The 18137-nt window shown below is 39.3% G+C and overlaps 1 protein-coding gene across 1 annotated transcript in view; it reads right to left on the bottom strand.

Moving 5' to 3' along the window:
• The window catches only part of GRIA3 (glutamate ionotropic receptor AMPA type subunit 3), a 269592-nt gene that overhangs the window by 86714 nt on the left and 164741 nt on the right, over nt 1-18137 (bottom strand). The window contains exons 6-7 of the mRNA XM_058536632.1: nt 5576-5737; nt 496-663 (exon numbers count right to left, since the gene is read on the bottom strand). Coding sequence (XP_058392615.1) covers nt 496-663; nt 5576-5737 — 330 coding nt within the window. The remainder of the gene's footprint in view (nt 1-495; nt 664-5575; nt 5738-18137) is intronic.

The following is an 18137-nucleotide window of genomic DNA, read 5'->3' as shown; positions in this document are numbered from 1 at the left end:
TAGTATAAAGGTTCTTTTTGACAACACAAATATTATCACATTGGCTCAGTTCCACAGTCATCCAGGCTAATAATTTGTCTGATGAGCCAGAGGATGCCGTTGTCCTTGGTAATGTCTACCTTGAAGTTAGGAGCTTCCTATAGATTATCCCAGTCCCCCTAAGTAATATCATATTTCTGGAAAGTTTGAATTTTTTGAAGCCACTTACATGTTCAATCCATAACTTTCGAGGGTACTGAGTTTGATTTACTACCCACAGTGTAGCACAGAACTAAATATTCGTTTGCCCTAAATTTACCATTTTTCAAGCTTCAAGGAAGAACCTTCTAGTTTTAGATTTCTAGATTTTGATGAATAAATATCCATGCTCATCTTTCTGCAAACTCTGACATTCTGTAGACTCTGATCCTATTACTTTTAATATGTCTTTTCTCAAGATTGAGGTCTCATTTTTTTATGTCTTTATAAGGTCCCCCATCCCATTGTGGTCTTTACCATTTTCAGAGCTCTCTCGATATCAATTCCTTGACTCCAGGGCACAGCAGGATTTGCTAAGCAGTCTCCAGCACTGCCTCTCCGGGACACATCCACTCGCTGTCTCCTTAGATAGCGGAAAGCTTCTGCTATGACCAATATTGCGTCGTGCGTCAATGCAGATGTATACTAAAATGGATGTATGGAAAACAAGGTATCATGACAAATGATGCCCTCAAAACTTGCCTTGTTCCTTATGATTTTCATTCATCTCTGCCTCTTGCTCTACGAAGTCACCCTCTTAATTATTTGAATCAAGAGATCTCTCTGGGCAAACCCATCTTTGATTCATTCTAGAATAATTCCTCTTACCTCATGTGTGTACATGTTAAGATTATTAAGATCAAATGGCTCAAGGGAATCTCTCTCTTGCTCTCAATACTGTGTTTTGTATTGAGTGAGTGACTACTAAAAGGCCAGGTCCTTTAGAGAGAAAGAAATACGTGTGAAGTTAAAGAATAGCATATGTAGATTGGAGAGGAAACAGCATATCCTAAAGCAAGACTGGGTTATTGCTGTTTGTAATAGAAAATTCAGATCTGGTGTTTACTTAGGGGAAAATGGAAATAGCTAAGTTAGACAGCTTGAAATTAATTTGGAAGGAAACATTAATCATTTCTGTCTGGACCACATTTCTGGCGAACTAGGACCTCTGGCCAGCAATAAATCAGTTTTTGTTTCCTTGGAGGGGGGGCGGGGGGAAGCAAAAACCAAAGCTGGTTTTCGATTGTAGAAAATTACAATTGTTATTGAGTTTTAAATCTGATAACAGTGACAATTCACAGGCAATACTTCATGATGCAACCTCTTTCAGGCAGGAACACTTACTTTCTATTCGTTGTTGGAATACTAGGGATGACTTAGTCACTTAGCACAAGGGATCGGATTATCTGCAATTTGACATGGTGGTTGCCTTTTCATTAAATGAATCAACATGTATGATTAAAATAAGCTGGCCCCTGTTTTACAGGGGTGACAAATACTGGTAGAATATAGAATTCTGTTGATTTTTTTTAATGAAGCAAAATGTCCTACGGGGAGTTTTCTCTCTGTATAGTGTATCCAAATACAATTGGGAGTGAATATATTGTCATCTTTACAACTATCAATTTACTTTTCTGACTTTTGTCATATTACTTTTCTTTCAGAAGCAAATCATCAAGTGTGGCTGTAACAGAGGGAGTTTTTTTTTCATGTTCTTTCATGAAAAAAAATCTTTGTGTCTGCCCACCCTAGCACTACATAAAGCCAACATGGTGGTAATTTTTTTCCAGCTGACTGCATATATTATGAGCAATCTTAATGTAGTCCTTTCCAAGCCATGCCAAAAGAGCTATTTAATTTTCTACTTTTCCAGCTTCTACTGACCAATGTGTGAGCATGTCAAAAAAAAAAAAAAAAAGGCCCAAAAGGAAATATTCATAAAATACAGAATAAATTAAGCATCAGGATTTTAATCTCTAGACAATTTCATTTCCTAATCAAAAATATTGAACATCATTTTTTAAACTGGGCTTTTTGTCTGATTGATATAGAGCAAGGTTCCATAATGACTAGTACTATGCAAAAGTAATATGAATGTTGTAACCATCTATTTAAATATTCCATTTTCTTAAGTTATTTGAAGAGTTTTACTTGTAAGCCTGAACAGTTCTTCTCAGCAAGTTCTGAGAACTTTATATATGCCATGAGTTAGCAACAAATAATCCCGAGCTGAGATTGTCTTCCTTCTCTTTTGTACACCCTCTACAACTTCTGAGCAGGCACAAACTACTCTGTAGTAATCTTTTCGTACTTTTACCTTTGTCCATTTGTTTGTGCCTAACACGGTGCCTGCCACATTGTAGGTACCCGCTAAAATATTGAATAAATGGATTTCTCTCCTCTACGTATTACTTGCTAAATCTAAGGATGACAAAGAAGTGGATAGGCAGTTTTATGAAAATCTAAATTTGTATAAGCTCACCTAAATGCAGTGGGTGGATTTAATACATAAAAGATTTGAATCCTCAGGAAATGCAAATCAAAACTACAATGAGATATCACTTCACACCTGTCAGAATGGCTATTATCAAAAAGACAAGAAATAACAAGTTTTGGAGAGGATGTGGAGAAAAGGGAACCCTTGTGCACTGCTGGTGGGAACGTAAACTAGTACAGCCACTGTGGAAAACAGTATGGAGATTCCTCAAAAAATTAAAAATAGAACCACCATTTGATCCAGCAATTACACTTCTGGGTATATATCTGACGGAAATGAAATCACTATCTCAAAGAGGTATCTGCACCCCCATGGTTCACTGCAGCATTATTTACAAGAGCCAGGACGGGGGAAAAAAATCTAAGTGTCCATCAATGGATGAATGGATAAAGAAAATGTGGTATATATACACAATGGAATATTATTAAGCCATAGAAAGAAGGAAATCCTGCCATTTGTGACAATGTGAATGGACCTTGAGGGCATCACGCTAAGTGAAATAAGTCAGACAGAGAAAGACAAATACTGTATGATCTCATTTATAGATGGAATCTTAAAAAAAAACAACAACAAAAAAAACAAAACTTGAACTTATAAAAACAGAGAACAGATTGGTGGTTCCAGAGGCAGGGGGTGGGGGATGGAGAAATGAATGGAGGTGGTCAAAAGGTACAAACTTCCAGTTATAAGATAAATAAGTTCTGGGAATCTAATGTACAGCATGGTAGCTATAGTTAACAGTACTGTATTGCATTTTTGAAAGTTGATAAGCGAGTAGATCTTAAAAGTTCTCATCACAAGAAAAAAATTTGTAGCTATGGTGGTGATGGCTGTTAACTTGTGGTCATCATTTTGCAATACATACATATAGCAAATCATTATGTTGTATACTTAAAACTAATATAAATGTCATATGTCAATTATATCTCAATAAAAAATAAAATAAAATAATCATCTTTAAAAAAGATTTAACTACGAAAGAATTCATCCTAAGGATTGTGACCATGTTTTCTGAAACATATGAGGACACTTGATCTGACCATGGGACAGAATGTTTTAAAATGGGACTGCCCTAGAAAAATATGGCATGTATAACATAATCACTACAAATACAGAGTACCACTTAGCTTGTGAGTGGATTAAATAAATGAAAAAATGATGTTTAACTCACAACTTTTCTAGAACATACTAATTGCCTAAAGTAAGGTCCCACTTGTGTTATGTTCTGATGAGACCCATTGAGGATGGACCTGCATAGGTGATTCAGAATGTGTCTCCTCATGAAAAGATGTTCAAAATCATTAACTATCAGGGAAATGCAAATCAAAACTACAATGAGATATCACCTCACGCCCGTCAGAATGGCTATAATTAACAACACAGGAAACAACAAGTGTTGGAGAGGATGTGGAGAGAAGGGAACTCTCATACACTGCTGGTGGGAGTGCAAACTGGTGCAGCCACTGTGGAAAACAGTATGGAGATTCCTCAAAAAATTAAGGATAGAACTACCATGTGATCCAGCTATTCCACTGCTGGGTATTTATCCAAAGAACTTGAAAACACCAATGCGTAAAGATACATCCACCCCTGTGTTCATTGCAGCGTTATTCACAACAGCTAAGACTTGGAAGCAACCTAAGGGCCCAGCAAGGGACGAATGGATAAAGAAGATGTGCTATATATACACGATGGAATACTACTCAGCCATAAGAAACGATGAAATCCAGCCATTTGTGACAACATGGAGGGACATCGAGGGTATCATGCAAAGTGAAATAAGTCAGAGGGAGAAAGTCAAATACCGTATGATTTCCCTCATTAAGTAGTAGATAATAACAACAACAAACAAACATAGAGACAGAGATTGGATTGGTGGTTACCAGACAGGAAGGGGTGAGGGACGAGGGCGAAAGGGATAATTCGGCACATGTGTGTGGTGATGGGTTGTAATTAGTATTTGGGTGGTGAACACGATGTAATCTATGCAGAAATAGAAGTATAATGATGTACACCTGAAATTTATACAATGTTATAAACCAATGTTACTGCAATAAACAAAAAATTAAAAAAAAAAAAAGAATGTGTCTCCTCTCTGGCCTATGTCCCCACTGTTCTCCCTTCTTCTCCTCTTACCGTGGAGCAAGGATGTGAGGATGCGTATCTTGAAACTATGAGAGAGGAAATATTCCCCTCCCCTTTGCTTTTTTTAGAGAAGGGCCTTGACTCTACTTTCATCCCTTATCTTGATCATAGGAAACCCACAGTCATGGTACATACATACTTTCACTATATCAGGAAGGAAGAATTTAAAGTCAGTTTCATACTTGAATTGATGCACTGAGAGAATAGTTACTTAAAAAATACATTTGAAGAATCCTTTGTGTAACATGAATAACTTTCCCCTAATTTATCTAATTCCTGATTTTTAAATAATAATATTTCTAGCCATAGGGGAACACATATGAAAAATGTGCACTTTAAGCATCACTTTTTACTTTTAATATTCTTATCTTGATTTCATGAAAATGAGCAATTTAGGTAATGTAATTATTTTTAAAGATACTTTTGCAGGCAGGAAAACATTTCCATTCAATATACATATAGGCGACACGCGCTCTGTATTAGAGCCTAATTCACTTGGGTGTACTGAGATTCATGAAACTTATTAACACAAAGCAATCACATAAATAATGTAAAATCTAATTTTCTGTTTCAGACTATCAATCTTCCTTACCTATTCCCACTGCTCCCACTCTTTGCCTGACTCAGGTTCTTGTAATAGTATAAATTGTTATGAGCATATTACAATGAAATTCATTTAAAAATTAACTTAACACTTCCAAACAGTGGGTTTTAAAAGAGCTCCTTCTCAATAGCTTCTGCATCTGTGAGTTTAGTTTTCAAATGCAGCAGCATCACCTGCAGTTGTGTTTTAGCATCCTTGAAATATTTCTGAGGGAAGACCACTTGATCACAGGATGGCCATAAATATATAAAGGCCAAACTGATATGCTTTGAAAAGCTGGCCTAAGGTTTCTACATGCCATGGAACATTACCTTTAGTGGTGCGTTCTTGGCTTCGGGGAATTCCCTTTCATCCAGCCTCACCCAGCGCTGTATGAACTGCTGAACCATAGGGTTTTCGTTGTTGACAATCTGGAATCCTGTAATGTTGGCTCCCCCATGCATGACTCTTTCCAGCAAAATATCAGTAAAACCCTAGAAAGAGATTGAAAGAGAATCATGATTGTGGGAGGTCCTGAGTTCTTACTCACCATAGCTGTTGGTTAGAGTGCTAAGGAGGAACTGAAAGTTCCTTCCCCAGGATCACTCTTCAACAATCAAGAAAACACTGGACACAACATCAATTATATCTCAATGACAACAACAACAACAAACAACAAAAAACCTTGGATATGGACTAATTCGTAGGGCACTATGTCTCTAAAACTACAGGCATGATGGAGAAAATATGTATTCTTTCATTAAGCGCCTGTGTCTTTATTTAGTGCAGCTGCTGCAAGGACAAACATAGGTGCCAACTTCAAGCAAATGTTTTGATTCATTTCATTTATCCCTATTTTCAGTCTTTCTTCATTAAGCACAAATACAATGCTTCATGTAACTGGAAAATGTTGAAACAGTTTGACCCTAACTAGAGGTATAAAAAACTTTTCTTCATTGTGTATATACACAATGGAATACTACTCAGCCATAAGAAACGATGAAATCCAGCCATTTGTGACAACATAGATGGACCTTGAGGGTATTATGCTAAGCGAAATAAGTCAGAGGGAGAAGGTCAAATACCGTATGATCTCATTCATAAGTAGAAAATAACAACAACAACAAACAGACACATAGAGACAGAGATTGGATTGGTGGTTACCAGAGGGGAGGAGGAGAGGGAGGAGGGCGAAAGGGATGATTAGGCACATGTGTGTGGTGATGGACTGTAATTAGGATCTGGGTGGTGAACATGAGAACATGATGTAATCTATGCAGAAATAGAAGTATAACGATGTACACCTGAAATTTATACAATGTTAGAAACCCATGTTACTGCAATAAAAAATAAATTAATTAAAAAAAAAAAGCTTTTCTTCAGCTTAACATGCCAAACACAGCAGATTGCCTCAGATTCTAATGATGAGTACTTTCAACATATGTGACGTAGAGAAATGCCAAAGAGTAAAACTGACAGCTTGGTTGTATATGATGGTGCAAACCCCAGGATATGTCTCACATGTGTCCATAAACGAGTCTTGACATCTACTTCATAGCATCCACCATTTTCTTCTCCTCTTGCTCTGGTTACAGTCTGGTGTCTCTGCCACCCAAGCCTCCTGAAGGAATCACTTCAGGTTCACACCAAGTCATTTTGGGCACCACCAGCTCCACTGGGCATTGCTATCTTCTGGGACACCTCTCCCAGGAACTGCTGCTATTTCTCCTGGATACCTGTCCCTTGCTAATTGCTGCTGATGTATTCGGGTCCTCAATGGGCTGAAGCCAACACTTATATTAAAAAAATGGGGAGAATTCTTCCTCCCTTCTTTTGATTCTCCTCCTCAACATTTGAGTATAAAATTTTCAAATATAAAGAAAAGTTGAAAGAATTGTACAGTGAACACCCATGCAGTCACTACTCAGATTTTACAATTAATATTTTCTATCCATCCATCAAACCATTCCATTTTTTTGGATTCACTTCAAAATAAGTTGTAGACATTAATATACTTCACACCAAGACTGGCATGCAGGCTATTAACTAGAGTTCAATGTTTGCAGTTTTTCTTTCTTTTCTTTTCTTCTTTTTTGAAGTAAAATTTACATCCAATGTAAAGCATAAATCTTAAATGTACCAGTTAATGAGTTTTGATAAGTGCATACACTGTGTTATGCAAATCCCTATTAGTTCTCTAAAGTTTTCTTTTTTTGCATTCTGTTTTCAATGAAGTATAATAATCATATAGAAAAGTGTACATATCTTTAAGTATATAGCTTGATGAATTTTCATGAACTGAACCCACGAATGTAACCAATATCCAGAATCCCCCCTCTTATGTGCCTCTCTAGTCACCACTCCTACCCCAGCTTCTTTTAATGTTACATTTCTTGAATATGGGCAACAAGGCAGTCTTAGAAAATATTTTAGTGAAACAGCTTTTTCAGTTATTACTTAAAGCCCCCTTTCTCTTCCTTTCATAAATGGGATACGAGTCAATGGAGACTGGACAAAGAGCCAAATAGTTTGCATCACTGAGAATCATTCCTCCTTTCTGATAATCACAAAGTGTTTTTAAAATTAACATTAACTTGTTAGGATGAGTCTTCTCCCAAAGGCCGCCTTCATGAAAGAAACTAAGACTCACTGTTTTCTCCCATTTGCACCCCACCGCCCTACAATCAGCGGAGAGGCTTGTTTGTGTATAAAGTCTAGCAGAGGCTACAGTCAGGGCTTAAGGCTAATTGTTACCCAACTCCCCGCTTCCACTCCATAAACAGACATATAAATAAAGAGCCGAGACAAAACCTTAACAAGTAGGTTTAATTCATTTACTGTGCCAAACCGTATTTGTCAGTTAACAAGCATTACACGAGAACGTTGACCACTGGCCACCTGCCAGCTGGTGGCGGTGAAGAGTGGGATCTCTGGTGCTCTCCTGTGTCTTAAGAGCCTGGGTTGGAAAAGTGAAGCTCCCTTCCTTGAAAGAAAGGGGTTGAGAATGCTTCTGCCACCATCCTCGTCCCCAGGGTCAATGGCCACAGCATGCAGTAGGAAGCAATATCTCTTGTGTCCTTCACACTTTGATAAGCATCACACTCCTGTTTACCTAATACCCATAGCATGTTAAAATGGCAACATAGAATTAACAAAAGGGAGGGAGAGAGAAAGGATCCCAGAAATCTCATATCTGCCTTAAGGCATGAGAGCCAGCACTTTAGTCTGGTTGCTTACCATATCGCTCTTTTCCAGAAATATTTGTCCTCACTACCCCTTTTTTTTGGGCAGGGATACTAAAAGGAGGGGTCCAACTCAAATTTACCTCATCATTCACCTCCATTTACCCCCAAGAAGCTTCACTCTGGCACATAGACCTCACACATTTCCACTTGGGTGTCTTCCTCTCTTATAGTTTGGAAACATCTTCATAGGCATACTCTGCACTCATCTCTCTACCACACATCAACCATACCACTGAGGACCTAGAAGTTTCTCAGTCAACCCATGTTTTATGACAGACATACCTGGGCATGAGTTCTGGCACACCTCAGACTGGAATCAGCCTGGCTGTCCTCGAGTGATAAAATGCGTCCACAGTAGCACAAAGCAAAGTCAGGGGAAAGTCTCCTCAAACTGTTCTTCTGGGTGGCAAAACCTCCACAACACTAGCTCCTACTGACTGCCCTGCAGGCTTATCTGTCCCTAGGTGTGGAAAACACTAACACAGACCCATAGACAAAATGAAGAGAGTGGAAGTGTGGTAGAAAAAGAAAGGAGGTAATAGGTATTTAGGGAGATGAAGGGAGAGATCTTGTTGCTAAAGGGCAAGAGTTGGCTGGCTCCTGGTCCTACTTCTCCTTCTCTCCCATTTGTGTACATTTTGCTTGTTTGTAATCTCTAATCAGATTCTATGGCTGGAATGTCACCCTGTTGCCTAGTGTTTAGATGCAGCAACCCACAGTCCTCAAGGTTGAGATAATCAAGGCTGGATTCTCCCTGAACCCTCTGAAAAAACACTAATGCAGTAGAGCTGACCAACAAATATCAATGAAGTAGACGGGGAAAAGAGAAAGGAGGGGAATGGTAGAGAGGGGGATATAAGGAAAGCTGTTCTGGCTAACAGGCAGGAGTTGGTTGACTCTTGATCATTCTTTTATTTCTGATACCTTTTTTAAAAAAAGAATTTTCTTTTTGTATCAAATGTTACTAAATTCCACTGCTCAAGTGGTTACTCACAGTCCACAAGATGGCAAAAATTAAAGCCTGATTCTCTCTACAGCCTATTCAGAGATACTAACGCAGCAGAGCTGACATCCAGCAGGTAAGAGGGGAAAGGAGGAAAGATACAGAGGGAAGATGATGACAATTTGGAGAGAGGTTCGGCTTAAGGGCAGGATTTGGCTGGATTCTGGTCCTCCTTCTCCTCCTATCCCAAGATTTTAAGGCATTACACCTTTCCATAATAATTTTCAATAAATTTTTATGGTTATGACACCTGTAGCCCTAAAGGCAGGCCGAGTATCCCCCCAAATCTATATAAAGTCACTAACGTAGCACAGGTGATGGTACAACATCCAGAAAAAAAAAATGGAGCAAATAAAAGGGTAGAAGTAAGTGGTAGAAAGATGGAAGTTAGGAGAAGAGTGCTGGCTAAGGTGCAGGAGCTGGCTGACTCCTGGTCCTCCTTCTGCTACTACCCCATTATTTTAAGGCGTTTCGTCTATTCATAACCTCGGGTTAGATTTCCTCCTTTAGGTTGGTGAACCACAGTCTTCAAGGTGGTAAAATTGAGGCTGAGTCTCTGAAAATCTCTCAAAAGAGATTAACACAAAAGAGATGATCACATACGTGCAGATGGTAAAAGGGGAAAATAAAAGGGTGGAGGTCAGTGGTAGAAAGATGAAAGTTAGGAGAGAGGAGATGGCTAAAGATGGAGCCATCCTTAGCTGGTTCTTGGTCCACCTCCTACATCTATCCCGTATATATTTTTTATTTCCATAACGAGTTTCTAGGGTAGCATAAATATAGTGAGGAAAGTTGTGAAGGGGCTTGTTCTACCCATAGCTTTGGTGAAATAGCTAACACAACAAAGCTGGCTGGCAAACATTCAACAGACGGACAGGAAATAAGGAAGGGGAGAGAGGAATAGGAATGGAGAGTGTAGAGATGGATTCTGGCTAAAAAGTAAGAGGAGTCAGGCTCCTGGTCCTCCTGCTCTGCTATCTAAATTTTAAGGCACTACACTTTTCCATAATGGGTTGCTAGGTCTTAGTCATTGGGCCAGACACACACAATCCTCATAGTGTTTATATTGAGGCCATGTATCCCCAAAACCGACGTAAAGACACTAAAACAGAACAGGAGAACATAAAACAGATAGAGCGTACAAAAAGGGAAACAAAATGATGGTGGCAGGGAGGGTCTGGTAGAATGATGGAAGTTAGGAGAAATGTTCTGATTCAGGGGAGAAGTTGGCTGGCTCCTGGTTCACTTTCTCCACCTGTCTGATTGTTTTAAGACATCTCACTTGTCCGTAACTCTTGCCAAAATTCACTTCTTGAGTTGGCTACACAGAGACCCAGAGGTGGGAATATTGAGGTTGAGTCTGTCTAAAACCTCCATTCAGGCACTACTGCAACAGAAATGACCTTCAACCATCTGGATGAGAAAGGGGAAAATAAAAGATGAAAGATAGTTACAGAAATTAAAAGTTGGGGTATAAGTTCTAGCTAAGGGGCAGGAGTTGACTGGGTCCTTGTCCATATTCACCTATTATCTCATTATTTTAAGACATTTTGCTTGTCCACAACTCTTGCTAGATTTCTCTTTAAAGGTTGGCCACGAAAGGACCCCAAGTTGAGAATACTGAGACTCAGTCTGTCTAAAACCTCCGTAAAGACACTAGCACAACAAAAATGAACACTAAACATCTGGATGCTGAAGGGGAAAATAAAGGGAGGAAAGTCAGGGGCAGAAAGATGGAAATTAGGAGTACGGTGCTGAATAAAGGGCAGGAGGCAGCTGGCTCCTGGACCACCTTCCATCTGTATTTAATTTTGTAATACATGTACTATTTTCCTTCACAAATTGCTACATTCTATTGTTGTTGTGAGAAATCATAGTCTGCGAGGATTGAAAACAGGGGCCTGATTTTTCCCACAGGCTCATCAAAGACACCGATGGGGGAGAGGTGGCCATAAAACATTTAGCAAGCATGAGAAGATATGTTAAAATGGTGGAAAAGAAGGTGGCTGAGCCTCACAGTTATCTTAAGATTGAGATCTAGATAAAGCGCAGGAGGTGTCTGGTTCCTGGAACTCTGTAATACCCCAAAACAGTAAGGGGATATATTTTTCTATATTATCTTCTTAAATATTTTTCATTGTGCAAGACACCCACAGTAGTCAAGGTGGTAAAATTGAGACTGTGAAACCTTGAAACCAATCTAAAGACAATCACACAGTTAAGAGCCCATGCAACAACCCGAGTGTCTGAGAAGACAACAAAATGGTGATGATGGAAGGAACATAGTGGCAGGATGCTGGAAGTTAGGAGAAATAGTGTGACCACCACAGATCCGGTAAGCATCAGGGGGAAAGAAGGAAGGGGAGAGAGTGGTAGTAAGGGAAATATTAGAAGTTAGTGGTTCCTGATCGGCTTTTTTCTTGTTAACTTTCGGTGATTTTTACTTGAAGTTTGCCACCCAAACTCTGCATTTTTGGAAATTTTGATCCTCTGTCCTCCTTAAACCTTATAAAGAATTATTGTAACAGTGTCTGCCATCCAGCACCGATCTCTAACGGAAGGTTAAGGAGTGTGGAAATGGATATTATACAGGCACCTCTGGCTAAATGGTTAGTTTCCTAGCTCCTGGCCATTTTTTTTTTCTCTCATATTGTGATCTACAAGTGGGACTTGCCATTCTGTCTGTTCTTTTGAGAATTGTAGTCTCTGGCATCCCTGAAGGCTTTGTAAAATTTCCCACACAGATTTTATCACCCAAAAGCCATTAGATAAAAGTGGAAAGGGGAAAGGGTGGGGGTTAGATGTAGAGATAGATATTGTAGGAGAGAGCTTCTGGCTAAAGAGAGATGTTTCTTGCCTCCTAGTCCCCCGTTTTCTTCCTTCCTATGGTTACCAGCACTTGGGGATGGCCACCCGTAATCTTCTATGTGGGGAATTTACAGTTCCTGGTTGCCTAAACTTCTGTAAAAATCTAATGGAGCAGAGTTAGGCTTTCAAAATATAGACCCAAGAAATAAAAGAGGAAAGAGATGGAGTTCCCAGGGGTAGGGAGTGATAGAGGAAGGCATGCATCTTACCTGTCTGCCTGCCAGTGTAACTATTCTCCACAGCCAGCTACCTCAGACTCTACCCCTGAAGCTGCCTCTTAAATGGTCAATCTTTATCATGTGACCTTTTCTGGAAAGTTCCAGCCTCACGCCTCCCTGACAGAAACACACATGTGGGACACAGTTCCTCATTCAGTCAGCTCTAACCACTCTCATGAGGCCTCCTTCTGTCAGACATATTCTAACTACTCCCACTCAGGTATCTTTCTGTCTCACAGGCCCAGCCTCCTCCCAATACTCCATTTACCCCCGTCCTCTGAATACTGCTGTAAGTAGAAGTAGCGCAGTGACCAGACAGCAACACATGTGAATAGAAATGGATTTTTAAAATTATTATTATGAGAAAATCCCTGTCTCTAGAAAAAGTAAAAGTTTAATTACTGATTTCAATATACGATAAGTGAGTTTACAAGTTTTTACTTTTTAATTCATGTCCATGGTTCAGAACAAAATCAACATTTGGTTTAAAGTTCCTTGAGTCTTATTAGTTTGTTGTGACTTTTGTTTCAGGATTTAAGTGCCTGACCTGAGCACTTCTTCCAATGGCAACTGCTCAAAAAAGGACAGAAAACTCATATCCTTTGATTTAATACATGCATTTTAACATGTATGACTTCACAGGAAATTTCTATATCATGAATTCTATTTCCTCACTGACCTTCATCTGCTATTAAAATTATATATTTTAAAATAATATATTTTTACCAAATACAAAATGTGTTTCTGTAGATTTCTTTGATATTTTTGTAGGAAAGGATGTGTCATTTTGTTTAAGCAGGTTGCTGTTTTATAGCAACTGTTCTGTCCCTTTGCTGAATCACAGCAGTTAATTTTTTCCTTGAAAACCAGTTTCTTCTGGCATCTCCCATCTAACCAAGATGTTAGAATTTCTTCTTTTTTTTCTTTGTCTTTTTTTCCATTTTTAATTTTGAGTATTTGAGTGTGGGGGTAGATAGTTATGATTTCTCATATAGTTGGGCTCTGAGAACTTTTTCAAGAGGAAAATATTTATCACACGTCGTACCTCAGCCAAAGAATTTGTTACATTTTGAGGCTTTAGCCTATAAAACAAATTAATTTCTTGTTTCTTTTGGATTTTTAGACTTGAATTCACTTTGAATGAGACACTAATGACTCCAACTAGAGCCTCTCTTGTACTTTAGAACCCCCTTCTCTAACTGCCTGCTAAGTTAACTTCCATATTCCATGTGCATCTTAAAAAGAATGTGCCTCGAAGCAAAGTTATTATATTTCCTGAACATCTCTTTCTATGCCTGTGTCCCTTCTTTCAACTAATGGCATTTTAGGCCTACTGAATCACTGGGTGTGGGGCCCAAGCACCTGTATTTTTATGAACTCAACAGGCGACTTTGAAGCACAAGTGGGTTTGAGAACCACTGGCCCAGATTATTGTCCTAGCTCCCTAGTTGGTCCTCTGACTTCCAGTTCTTTACCTCTCCAGTTTATACTTCACATAATAAATTTGCCTTTCTAAAATACCAGTTAGAGCATAATACTCCTTTCCTCAAGTCATTGCAATGATTCCCTACTTTTGACAGACATATTAACAGCCAAATATCTTGACTTGGCCTTCAAGGATTTCCATTACCTGTTATCTTCTGCTCCTCTGACCCCATCCACACCATTTCCTTCAATAGACCTCATGCTCTAGCCACAACATGCCCTTTTTAACCTTGGTACCTTTGTCTGTTTTGTTTCCTTTGCCTAGAAAGTGCCCCTACTTTATCACTTACAACTCTGGGTGTCTCTATTGAAATTTCCTTCTTTAAGAACCATTTCAATTAGTACAATAATAAGAAACGTCAAATTTGTCTTTGTATCCTCTACCAGGTAGTCAGAGGGCCAATTGTGCTCCTCTTTTGCCAATAACTACATAGGCTCTTGCACACTGATGACTGCTTGAGGGCTTTTGTCCTCCTTCGTTATTGGATGGCTTCTCTTGCCTTCTGTGTAGTATGTGTACACGCCACAACATCATTGCTAAATGACTCCAAGGTTCCAAATTACCTGCTGTACCAAGTGGAACTTCTAAGCTGTACCAAGTGGAACTTCTATTAAGCCCATTTTATTATTTCATGGGGATTTTAACAACTAGAAGTGATGATCAGATATTCAATGACTTTTGTGTGCTTAGGCTTATCAAATTCTAGTGCTGCTTGCATTTCACCAATTCTGTTTGGTTGAAGTTGTTGGGGTTTTTTGCTAACTGCCACAGTGGTATCCTTTCCTTTGGTTTGGCCAATAAACTGTGTGCAGAGGGAGACATTAAAAGAGATGAGAGAAGGCAGAGAAAGATTGGAGGCAATCCTACTGCTCACAGATAGGGTGAGTTGAAACTTTACTTTCTCACTTTCGATGTTCTAAGTATCTGTACACTTGACTATTTGCCTTTGTGCGAAAATGGCAATATTTGTTGAAAATATGGATATAATCTCCAGAAGTTATTCCTTTCAGAGGGAAACTACTCATTTGTATTTGTAAGTTCTGGTATATTTCATCAATTGTATCCCTTCTTAATCGCATCACATCTGTTTTGTTTGAGCTGGCGCGCTGTTGCCCACATCTGAATGCAACTGTATAAAAACAGCCGTGACCTTTGTGCCTAAGCAGTCCATGCAGGGCCTTGTAAGCTCCTCTTGATTCATTCTCCAAGGCCATCTTTTACACAGATACTAGTTACACAATACTAGTTACACAACTGGCATCCAAACACAGATTGCCCCTGATTTGAGAATAGCTAGACAACTCAATCTTCCAAAGATTCAAGTGACTTTACTATTATCCTGTCTCCCTTGACTTCTACATACTGCAATTCAGTTTCCTTCTGGTAGTATGGATAACTGAAAGTTAGACATAAATATATTCAAGGCTTACTTTTAAAGCACTTATTTTTAAGATATTATGTAGAGATATCCTTCATATAATACTATTCTTAGGGTACATTTTGCATGGAGAAGAAAACAGAGACAAGATAAGTTGAGTGACTTTCACTGAGTTGATGTAGATTATGGGTGAGAAATGGGAGAGGTGGTTTGCCTGCAGGGAAGATAAAAGCAGTAGAATGAGTTTTGGAAGGCTGCCAAGAACAAGTATGTATCTCACAATTTGGATGAAGGCTGGTTCTGTCTTTAGTGCCATTTGAATTGTTCATCTGGGTGATACTTTGATAGAGAAATGCATAGTAATTGTGGTGAGTCAAGTTATCAGGTTGCTAATGAGAGATATAAGTCATTTTCTAGAAGCAAGTCCATCCTCCTGGGAAGGTATAATATGTAGCGTTGAAGATTACACCATATAAATTAGCACTTGATTACAGGTTGCTTGTATTGTTAACTCACTGTTTTATTCTCTAATCTAATCAACAAATATCCTTTGAAACCCTCTAAGTGCTATCTGTTGGTAAAATGGTGAGCCATATCAAACCTGGTCCCTGACCTGACAGCACTTTGGTCCAGTGGGAGTTATTTGTGTGAATATAGAAATAATTACAAGTTGACATAAGTGCTATTAGTGGGAAAAATAGCCACTGATCTCTTTTTTATTAATAGGTACATTGAGGTATAATTTAAATACCCTAATATCTATCCATTTGACACTGATTTTTTTTTTAAACCAAAATCAGATCACGTCCTTCCCCTGCTTGAAATTCTTTAGTGGCTTTCTGTGGTTGTTGAAAAAAGCTACAACTCCTTAACCAGGCCTATTAAAGCCTTACTTAATCTGGATCTTGTCACTTACACTGCTCTAGCCAAAATTGCCTTCTGACAGTTCAGAGAAGATATCAAGCTCTTTTCTGTCTCAGGACCTTGGCACCTGCTGTTCCCGATGCATTGCATGAACTTTCCCTGATTCTTCATATAACTGGATCTTTCTCACCATTTCAAAGTTACCTTTTCTGAAAGGACTTCTATGGCCACACTATGCAGAGTTTTGACTCCCCACACTCTGCCCTCTCTTCATTCCTTGTCCCAGCACCTGTTCTATATTCATGCCAGTTATCATAAGCTGTGCATGTTTGGTCTGTCCAACATAATTATGAAATTCTTAAGGACACCACCCTCTGTCTTACTTGCAGTGGAGTGAATAAGGTATTGGGCATACAAGTGGAATAGAGAAAAATAACTTACTATAAAGATCTTTAGAGCAGTACTACCCAAAGTGTGTGTAGACTGGTGCTGGTCTGCTGTTTGCTACCAGTCTGGGATGATATAAGGAAATAAATTGAGAGTAAACTTTTATAAGCCTTTGTAGAAATTTGACAGAATAGTATTATGGCTGTTGAATCTAATACTAAAAAATTAGGCTTGGGGGCCGGCCCCGTGGCTTAGCGGTTAAGTGCTCACACTCTGCTACTGGCGGCCTGGGTTCGGATCCCGGGCACGCACCAATGCACTGCTTGTCCAGCCATGCTGAGGTGGAGTCCCACATACAGCAACTAGAAGGATGTGCAACTATGACATACAACTATCTACTGGGGGTTTGGGGAGAAAAAGGGGGAAAAAAAGGAGGAGGATTTGCAATAGATGTTAGCTCAGGGCCAGTCTTCCTCAGCAAAAAGAGGAGGATTGGCATGGATGTTAGCTCAGGGCTGATCTTCCTCACACACACAAAAAAAATTGGCTTGTGTTTTATATATCTTGTTTTGTTTGTTTCATGTTTTTTAGTAATTATTTTTGTTGTACTTTTATTGGTCTATGAAGATTTGGGCGAAAAAATTGGCCCTTCTTCGCAGTTTGAGAAGAACTGTTTTAGAGGATATGATATGGGGAGCCTGAGGGAGAAAAGAGAATTCTTTCAACTCATCTTGCTGGAACACTGGGTAGGAAGTGATCTTTCCTTGTTAATTTCAGGCAGCACAGAGAGAGCGAAAGAAAGGGATGGTTGACTATAATGGAGGCATTTTTGGACAGGGAGAACAAGAGTCTCCAAGTTGGCTACTTTAAGCTGACAAGTGCCTGTGGCTTTCTAAATGTGTGGTAGGAAGTTGGACCCTAGCCCAGTCTCCACTCCTCATTCCCTTGATGCTCTGCTGTATCCTATCTCCATATGGAGAAGAAAGTGAATCCTGAGCCACCAGAGAGGTGGTGTACTCAGGGGAGGTGACTGGGCTCCTGCCATTTGGGACCAGTGGGAGTTTTCCATCTCCTTTGCCTGTAGGGCCAGGCTGCAGCCCAGTGAGCTCTGTGTTTACATGCCATCTGCTGAGGTGTCAGTGATCACAACACGTGGCTTTGAGCATTTGAATTTTTTATTTAGAACATTAAAAATGGAAGAACAAAGAAAAGGAAAGAGTAGAGAACAGAACAAGAAGACCTGGAAGGGGAAGGGAGCAGAAGGGAATAGTTGTTATTGGCAAGCAAAACAGCATGACTCAATCTCATTCGAACTTGTTTTCTCTCTAAACAAAGTGTGCCCTTCTCTGTTTCAGGTACACACCAAGATTTGGTAAGCTGCAGAGTTCACTTCTTTAAGCTTAGGTTACTCCTGGCTGCCTCTTTTGGGTTCTATTTTATGAATA

Source organism: Diceros bicornis, chromosome X, assembly GCF_020826845.1.
Source record: "Diceros bicornis minor isolate mBicDic1 chromosome X, mDicBic1.mat.cur, whole genome shotgun sequence".
Taxonomy (NCBI): domain Eukaryota; kingdom Metazoa; phylum Chordata; class Mammalia; order Perissodactyla; family Rhinocerotidae; genus Diceros; species Diceros bicornis.
Note: the sequence above shows the minus strand (reverse complement) of the source record. Positions and strands in the feature narration are given on the sequence as shown.